Consider the following 9,052-nt stretch of genomic DNA (forward strand, 5'->3'; position numbering starts at 1 on the left):
CGCAGAGAAACGAAGAGGAACGCGCCGTCGTGCAGCGCCTTCGACGCCGTGCGCGTTCTGCGCGCGCTCTCCAAATCGTGCCGCGCCTATGTCGAGGAATGCCGGCGCGCCCCAAAGGAAGGCATGACGGGCGTCCCCAGCGAGAGCCTTAATCTACTACGCAACAACCTCCTGCGCTTTATCTTCGAAAACGCGTCCGTGCTGCGCGGGGCCCACTGGCTGAACGTCGCCCGTGCACTACTGAACTTCCCGAGGGAGTTCAGCGAACTGCGGAACTTCGTCCGAGACTACCCGGCTATCGAGAAGGAAGTGCGGTCTGCGCTCGACGTGTCAAGGGACCGCACAGTGGCGCCATCGTCGCACGACGCGGCAGCACCATGCGCCGTCAACTGCGAAACCGTTGGGGCGGCCGCAATGCAGTGCGTATTTCAGTACGCCGAGCAGCGCAGTGCTATCCCAGATGTGGAGGTGGAGAGCCCCGTCAGCGCGGAGTTCCCTTTTGACCTTAGCTACGGCGACCTCGTGAAGCTGCTCCCCTTGCTCGATCAGTTTCCCTGCATGACATCGGCGCAGAAGGCCCAGCAGCGTGCGGAGCTCGTGCTGCAGGTGATGTGCGCGAACGTGCACCGGCTCCGCCTGCAGGACCTTGTCGCCGCGCTACAGGTGCTGCGCCGCATACAACCATCGGCCACAACGACAGCGGCAGTGGAAACGATCGCGCACGAGGCGGGCAACCGCCTCACCGTTTCCTCTGCAGAAGAGGTGCTCGGTGCCATATCCTTCCGCACGGTCGCGCAACTTGCAGCCGCGCTGGCGGCGCTGCGCGTCACTCGCTGCGACGGCTTCGTTACGTTTGTGACCACCAGGAATGACATATTTCCGTCCTCGCTGACCGTGGACACGGCGCTTTCCTTCATCAACGCCTTAGCGGCGCTGAAGATGACGCGCTCGAGCCTGTGCCATGGCGCGCTGGAATCGATACTGCGCGGTGTGCTGAACTTTTACAGGCAGCAGCTGAGAAATGGGCCCCTGCTGGACGCCTTTCCCATCTTCGTCGCCCGGATGCTGCGCGGCTGCGTGCTGCTCGACTACATACCACCCGCGCCCATTCTAAAGAGTCTTCTCGGCTCGGCGGAGGCGCCGCTGCGCATGAGTGAGGAGGTGCACGGCGCTGGCGGTGTGCTCGTGTTCGATCTCTCACGCTCCCTGTCCCACTTTTTGAAGCAGGCACGGACCACCGCTCCGGAGCGGGAGAGGGATCTGTGGGACAACGGTGTGGTGAGGGTTGCGCTGCCCCTCGCTGTCGCGTGTACCGAAGACACAGTACATGCTATGGAAAGCTATCGGCAGACATCATCCTCCTCGCACACGGCAGTGTCGTGGCGCTCCACGGTCGAGATGCTGGCTCTCTTCATTGATCCCCAGATGAATAGCACAGACAGAGGCACCATGGTGCAGCGCCTGCTAGAGGTCTTTTCAGAGGTGGAAGCCTTGCTGAGGGCCGCTGCGACAGCGACCCGCGCACACCTCGAGCAGTGCTCCCGCCACATCCACCACGCTGACGAGGCTCGTCAGCGTTCACGGCAGACGCCCTTCAACGCCAATTGCAACATGCACTTTCTCTCTGCTTTGCTAATTTTTGAGTACGTCATCTTCCACGCCAACACGCAAGCTGGAAGACTGCTCTCCAGTATGGCTAGCCAACCCACCACTAGTGTCCGTGACGATGCCGAGAAGGATATGGCAACTCTGGCGGGCTTAAAGGACCAGTACTGTGAGTTTCTTGGGGCCCCTATCAGCGAGTCGGTGGCCGACACGCCTATGCATATCGTGCGTCGCATCTTTGAGTGCCCGCTCTCGGGCCCTGTCGCCGGCTCAGCCGCGGCGCCGTCCACAGTTGCGCTCCTGGAAAAGAGGGATGCGGTGGAAATCACGACCACGCTGCCGTTTGCGCTCTCTCTCGTGATGGACCCGGGGCCAGTCAACGAGTTTTTCACGGAGCGCTGCATGTCGATTATGGTGGGCGACGCGGAGGACGCACATTGAGCCAGAAGGGAGCAAAGGCGGCGCTTGTGAGGTGCGCAGAGGCGGAAACGTTCTGAACGAAACACACGAGGCTCGACGGCAAGTGTACCAGCGTCTCTGTCTGCGCAGCCCGTCAACCCGACAACGTGGATACGGGGGACTTCTTCCGCAGCGCCCTCCGCCCTCCCTCTCCCCCCCCCGCGCGCAGAGGCATACATCTGCGCCCTCGTTGAGTCTCACATACATGTATGTTTTTTTTTTTGGTGGGTCACCACCGATTGTGATGGTTGTCGGGGGGAGAGACGAGAAACGCAAAATGAAACATGCGCAGGAGACGCACTGGTGGCAGCAATGGCACTGCCCGCGCTAGCAGCACAAGAAAAGTAAGAGCAAATGGTCGCGCACGTGTGCAGCGAGAGCAAGTGATTGAAGGCGGCTCCAGATGAGGGCGCGAGTGGAAGTGGCGACGCCCGTGTGCGACTCGCCGTTGATTCTTCTGTGAGACGACATGAGTGCGTCTCTGGGCGCCTGGCGCGTCTCACGCCACACGCGTTTTCTTTTTTGTTGTTGTTGCCGTTGCTGCTCTGGTCGACGGTGCCAACATTCTAGCCGGTTCTGGCGCATGTGCGGTGCACAGATGCGTGATGTTACTCGTGACCAGTGCTGTGCATCGCAGCCACTCCACCCCTGCTCGGCTGGACTTTCTCACACGCTTCTTCTCTCCCTTGTTGAAATCCAAATTGTCACCACGGTCATGCTTTGCGCGAAAATGGCGTTGTCCGTGCGTCAGTGCACACGCTGACACACGGCAGTGGTCGTGTCGGTCCCTCCTCTTGCCCTCGCCGCCAAAGGAATTCAGGGATGCAGCGGCCGTCATGGCAGAGCAGGCCGTCGTCCGCGCGGTTGAGTATGGCAGGTGCTGGTGCCATGCCGTCGGAGGCCGATTTGGACCGGCTGCGCAGCCGTCTTCACCAGTCCGGCGCCATTGTATCCTCTCGCTCTGTCGCGTCCAGGGCGGATGCGAACTTCGACTTGGAGGTTGTCAACGTCGGTGATGGACGGCGCGCCACCCCGGTAGAGCACTTGCTGGCGCGGCTGGAGCAGCACGGCCTACGTCGCCGACTGGTTGCCGAGGACGACGCCGCAGCGTACGCCGTGGATGTAGCCGCACGCGCGGATACGGAGGAAAACGCGGACGACGACAGCGACGAGACGCACGCATCAGGGGACGGCAACGCTGAGGACCCCAGGGCCGTATCCTCTTGCTCCTCGGGTGATGGGGCGTTCTCTTCCCCGGCGCCATCTCAGGCCCCCGAAACGCGTGAAGCATACTACTACCTCTGTGTTCCCTGTGAGCTCCGCCTCACTCGCATCAGCCGCCGTCCGCCGCGCTGGCGCGCACTCGAGGACGTGCACTTCCATTTCTCCTCTGCGGCGCACCGCGCCACCGCGTCGTGGATGGCAGACGACGATATCGACGAGACGCTCCACTCCACGCCACTCATCACGCCGACGAACTACTACAGCCGTATCTACGTGAACGGCGTCCCAACACTCTTGTCACGCCGCCCGGGTGGGGGCGACATGTTCTACCCACTGCCGCACGAGCAGGACCTTGTGGCCCCTTACAGCGCCGCGGCTGCGCGCGACGGCGAGCGTGTCGACTGTTGGCACGGCTCGCAGACGGTGTCAAACTCCTCAGGGGCGTCGGGCGCACTCGCCGGCAGGTTCTTTCCTTCCTCGACGCTACGAGGTGCGCAGGGCGGGGCACCTGTGTTGTGGCATCGTGCACTTCCCAGTCTCTACACCAGAACGGTTCAGGTTGTACGCCGCGCGCGCTCCAGCTGTCTGGCCGATTTGCCGGCAGACCGGCGAAGGTACCGTGTGGCCCGCAGGAGGTCGCGAGTTATGGTAGGCGTCGACCATTGCAGCCTCGACGAGTACCGCGAGCAATCCTGGATGCCGCTGCACAAGGTGCCGCTGTGGCTGGCGGTGTATCGACTCCGCCGGGAGCGCGTTCCCAAGCCTCTGCTGGCCCGCCCCGAGTCCGCCGGCCCACATGGACAGGCTGTGCCACTTCGGTGCAGCGAGTCCGCCGTGCGGGCAGCCCAGGCAGCTGATGTGGCACATCGGACAGTGTACACGCAGCCCTACCACCCAATAGCGGAGGGCTCTCGAGACTATCAAAGGCAAGGCGACGCCTTCACGGCAGCCGTCCCCGTGCCGACCACGGTCTTTGAGGATGAGTGCTATCGAGTCGCTCTCGTGTCCGCTGCGGAGCATGCGCGCCACGAGGGCCTTTCCCACCCGGTGACCTCTCGACCGCTGAGCCGCTCCTTATGTCCGGCCGACGTTGCGTCGGAGGAGATCAATCGCCCGGTGCTGACGCTTGAGCTACTCATGCAGCACACCCAATCCACTGCCCAGTCCTGGAGACCTGCCGTCGGGTCGAGCACCGCACTGAATAGTTCCTTCGTGCCGACCACCGCGCCACCGTCACCCTCTCGTCGCAGCAGCATCAGCCACCTCACCCGCAGTAGCAGTTCAGGCAGCACATCATCCTCGCCCTCGTTTGAGCACTCCAGCACGTCGAGGTCTTTAACTCACACCCGCAAACGGGTCAAGCGGGACGGCTGTCTGTGAAATACGTATCACGTTCCCACTAGCAAGGGCAAATGCGCACGTATGAGCAGAGGGAGGGCGGCTCGCTGCTTGGATGGATGATGCGGCCCTCATTCACAGTCCATGCCTTGTTTTTATCTCCCCCCCCCCTCCCCTCCACACGCACGCGTGCCTCGCTCCACGAACAAGAAACGAGCGCCTCTGCTGCAGCCAGCGGAGGGGGAGAAGGGGCGGAGCACTGAGGAGGGGCTTCACCCCTCGTCTCCCTCCGGCAAGGAAAGCGGTTGAGTAATGGAGGACACAAGACACGAAGCTCATTGGAAAGGGCAGCGCCGTGGCATCTCACGTTACGTTGTATCCCTTTTGGGGGAGGAGAGCACCTGCGGCGGAAGTCTGCGTGGGTGACCACAGCAACGCCCTTTTCGCGGCCACTGAGTTCTATGTACCTGTGTCTTATTCGAGCGATACCTCGCGCGAAGCCACACGCACGCATTTTCCCGTCCCTTTTTGACGACCCCACCCCTTACCTTCGCCGTTTCTCGCTTCCTCCTCTGGCCGGCACACGCGCACGCACCATCGGCAACGGAACATGTCACACGAGAGCACACGCGCACCCTCCCCACACCCCACACCGCACTCCTCCCATCTCCATCGGACACGGCCGACAAGGGTAGGCGCCGCGCGTTTTTGTTTCTGCGCAGTGGAGTACGGCAAGATTCTCTGTCTCCCTCCCTTTTGTGCTCGCTGGCTCACCGCCATCGTATCCACCACCACCCCCTATTTCTCTCTCTTCGGGCCATGCAAGGAACTTTGTTTTCCGTGAACGTGCTGCGAAGCCCTTTTGGGGTGCGTGGGGCACACTTGGTGCCGCCGCCTGACGCCGAGGTGGCTGTGGGGAAGGTGTCGACTGTCACAGATGCCAAGGTGACGGATAGCTATGCGCAGGTGCTGCCGCTGCACACGCCCGTTGGCCGTACGACACGTCAGAGCTACGCGGTCTCTGGTACTCGCGGGATCCAGCAGTTGGTCGCCAACACGCGCAGCGCCTCTTTCTTGGCGCCGTCCACTCTTGTGGCAGCTCAGCGAGTCAACAGCAGAGGGCACTGCATGCCATCTGCCACGCCGCAGCTGCAGGTCATCTCAAAGCACGAGAAGGGCCGCCTGCTGGTGTGGAATGGCCTCACCGGCGCCGTCGTCGCCGCCTGTATCTTTCCCCCGACGTTCAATGTGGATCACTGCGCAGTCGCGGCGTCGTATGTATACACGACCGTGGAAGGCTCGGCGGTCAAATCTGTTGCGGAGGAGGAGGCTTGCGTGTATGTATGGTCCCGCTCCACCCTTCGCAGTGTCACGGTGCTGAGAGGGCATAGCGGCCGCTTGACCGCCTTGGGGGTGTGGCCGATGGAAACCTCGACGCTTATCGCGACGGCAAGCCTCGACGGCACGGTGCTACTCTGGCGCCATCAGCACAGCCCAGGGCCCTGGGACGGCGCGGTCGCTAACGAGGACCCGGTGCAGCTTTTGTGGGTGTTAGCCACAGCGGAGCTGGGGAGCGTGCACTCGCTGAAGTTTCTTGCAGCAGACACCGTGGTGGCAGCCGCTACTCGCTGCGCACTGGCTTTTGTCCGCTTTCCTGAGGCACCGGCGAAGCGGAAGTGCCGGGGCAGCATGGTGAGCATGGGAAAGGCCGACGCTCTCGCTTTCCAAATGGTGCGGTCCATCGTCGATCCGAACGGTGGCACTACCTTCCTGCATGTGTGTCCATACAACCGCACCAGTGGCGGGGTGGTGGCGGTGACTCCCGCGTTAGGCAACTTTAGTCTGTCCTCCCTCGCTTCCTCTTCGTCAGCTCGAGTCAGTGCCGCAGCGCCCGTGTCGGAGTCGTCTACAGTGTACCTCCTGACCGGCAGCACCAGCGGGTACATGCAGGAGTGGACGGTGGATGTGGAGAACACGGCATCTGCAGAGGCGCCGCCGAAGCCGGCTGCCTCGTCCGCCGAGCCTGTGTACGTCGACATCAAGTGCCGCTGGCACCACAAAGCGCACTCTGCCACGGTGGACTGCGTCGTCACGGACGAGGATGTCGTGGTAAGCACGAGCCTGTTCGACCGCGCCAGCATCTACCACCGCACTAGCGGTGCCACCTGCGCCATCGCCAGCACCGCGGCGATTCCCGTGCTCGTGCCGCAGCTGAAGGAGCTCGTGTGGGGCACCATCGACGGTACGCTGAGCGTCGCGAGCTACGCGCGCTTTGCGTCTGGGGTGGAGAATGAGCTGCAGCTGCTGTGGACGGCCAGGCCGCACGCGACGGCGATCCGCGGAGTGTGCTTGTCCTTGACACCCGACCTCCGCTGGGACACCCTCTGCACCGGTGCAGCCGACGGGTCTATGTGCGTGTGGAGGGCCATGCCGGAGTCGGGGCGGACGGCGGCTGGCAGCACCGCAGCAAAGAAGGAGGGCGCTGCGCCATTGATTGCCCACCTCTTGCACGTACTCGCTCTGCCACCGAACACTGTGGAGAAAGGGGATGCTGATGGGAAGCGGGTGGCGGCCGTGGTGGCGGGGCTGAAGGCATCCACCGCCGGCACACAAGGTGCCATCATTGTCGTGGAGCTGGCAGCCACTGGAGATGTTGGCCAGGTTTCCGCCGTGCTCCTCAAGGACAACGTAGAGGTGTCGTGCGCGCACCTGTGCCGCGGCGACAAGGGCACCCTCTCCCTCTGGGTCGGGACGCGCTGTGGTCAGCTGTTGCACGCTCTCCACAAACCGGCGCAGAAGGTCTGGACAGCGCTGATGCCGGTGCAGTGGGATAGCAAACCGAACGGCAGCGTGGTCGCCATCGCAGATGACGCCGGATCGTCGTCCATCATGGTGGCTGTTGCCGAAGCGCCCGACGCGAGTCGGGCGTCGCAACGCCTGTTCCTCTCCGCGCTTCAGCTGGAGCCCGGGGCGACGGTGAAGACGATGCTCTCACGATGGGAAAGTGATATTGCCCTTCCTTGCACTGTATACGCCGCCAGCCACCGCGAGCGCACGTTCGCCATGACATGGGTGAGCAAGGTGCTCTCGGGCGAGCAAGCCTCTCCGCGTGCCATCAGTGGGCTGCTCGTGTGTTGCAGCGACGGCACCATGGTGCGCTGTTTGCGCACTAGCATGGCCGATGCTGCCCCTTCTGTAGGCCCTTGGAGCACACCCGAGGTACTCGTCATGGCGGCGGCGTCGGGGCAAGCAAACACCATTCAGCGCAATTTCGACGAGTCGCCGTCCTTCTCGGCCACAGCGGTGGCCTCGCCAAGTCGAAACTCAGATCTTCTCTGCGTCGACATGTTTGAGAACAGCAAGCGATTACTGATGCCGTCGAAGGTGCGGACGACGCAGCTGACAGCGATCCTGTGCGACGTTGGGACAGAGAGGGTGCGGCTGGCGGCGGTGCGGCAAGAAAAGCCGGATGCCGCGAGCGAAGTGGCACTCTTCGACAACGCGGGTCGGGAGTTTGGTCGCGTAACGCACGACGGCGCCGTGTTGCACAGCAACGACGTGTCTGCAGCATCTGCCTCGAAAGGACCGATCAGCTATACACCCAAAGTGCAGGGGGCGTCCCTGCGTCGGTCCTCGGCGGCGGCAGTGGCCACGGCAGCCGAAGCTGCCAACTGCACCGCTATCGCTGCACACGCGGGGGATCGAATCGCCTTCATTGGCTACGATGACGGTCTTCTGCAGATGGTCGACACAGCTGACGTGTACGTCTTCTGTCGTCGCTGGGCAACAGACGCGACTGGCGTCGCGCGACGGATCGTTGACGTGCGGTATGCTGGCTCGGGGGTAGTAGTGGTGCTGTTAGCGAACCACCACCTCTGCAGTTTCGCTGTTCCCCCGCGTAGTCTACTCGACCAACCTTCGCTATGATGAGGCCTTGAGCGTGTGTTTCGGTGCACTGGTTGGGTGGGAAGGCCTTCTTTTTTCCCGATTGTGTCGTCCTGCGCGCTTCTGTATGGCATCGTTGCTTGTACAACATAATGAGGTGAACAAGTCACTCCTTCTTTTGTTTCAGCGTGTGCCCCTTGCTCTGCCCGTGCAACGCGAGCTGCACTCCACTCCCCTCCAGCCGGCCCCGTCACACCGGCCCACATGGCCTGGCACGAGGCAGCGGTAGGCATACGCGGTACAGCACTGCGCCAACACAGTTGTTTTCCCTATCTCGGGCAGGGATGAAGCGGCAACGGTCTAGAGCGAATGCCGCGCGCTGGATGGACGGCCGAAGTGCAACACACCCAAACGTATTGAAGGGCGCACGTGCAACAGATATGGCCGTTGATGAGTGTGGACAGCGGGAGCGTCAAGAACAACAACAAAAGGAATCTCAGAGAAGGAAGCGGAAGCGAGGAGCATGCGTGTGTCGTCTTTG

The 9,052-nt window shown here is 62.6% G+C and overlaps 3 protein-coding genes across 3 annotated transcripts; all 3 read left to right on the forward strand.

Moving 5' to 3' along the window:
- Nucleotides 1-123: 123 nt before the first annotated feature.
- Nucleotides 124-2,046, forward strand: LINJ_27_0710 (conserved hypothetical protein; the record flags this gene model as incomplete). Its single annotated transcript, XM_001466284.2, has 1 exon — nt 124-2,046. One exon carries the CDS (start codon nt 124-126, stop codon nt 2,044-2,046), a length of 1,923 nt encoding a protein of 640 aa, XP_001466321.1.
- A 906-nt stretch (nt 2,047-2,952) lies between these two features.
- Nucleotides 2,953-4,668, forward strand: LINJ_27_0700 (conserved hypothetical protein; the record flags this gene model as incomplete). Its single annotated transcript, XM_001466285.2, has 1 exon — nt 2,953-4,668. One exon carries the CDS (start codon nt 2,953-2,955, stop codon nt 4,666-4,668), a length of 1,716 nt encoding a protein of 571 aa, XP_001466322.2.
- Nucleotides 4,669-5,445: 777 nt separating this feature from the next.
- LINJ_27_0690 (conserved hypothetical protein) lies at nt 5,446-8,553 on the forward strand (the record flags this gene model as incomplete). The annotated part of the gene is made up of 1 exon (XM_001466286.1): nt 5,446-8,553. One exon carries the CDS (start codon nt 5,446-5,448, stop codon nt 8,551-8,553), a length of 3,108 nt encoding a protein of 1,035 aa, XP_001466323.1.
- Between the last annotated feature and the right edge of the window lie 499 nt (nt 8,554-9,052).

The sequence above is a fragment of the Leishmania infantum genome, chromosome 27, assembly GCF_000002875.2.
Source record: "Leishmania infantum JPCM5 genome chromosome 27".
NCBI lineage: Eukaryota > Euglenozoa > Kinetoplastea > Trypanosomatida > Trypanosomatidae > Leishmania > Leishmania infantum.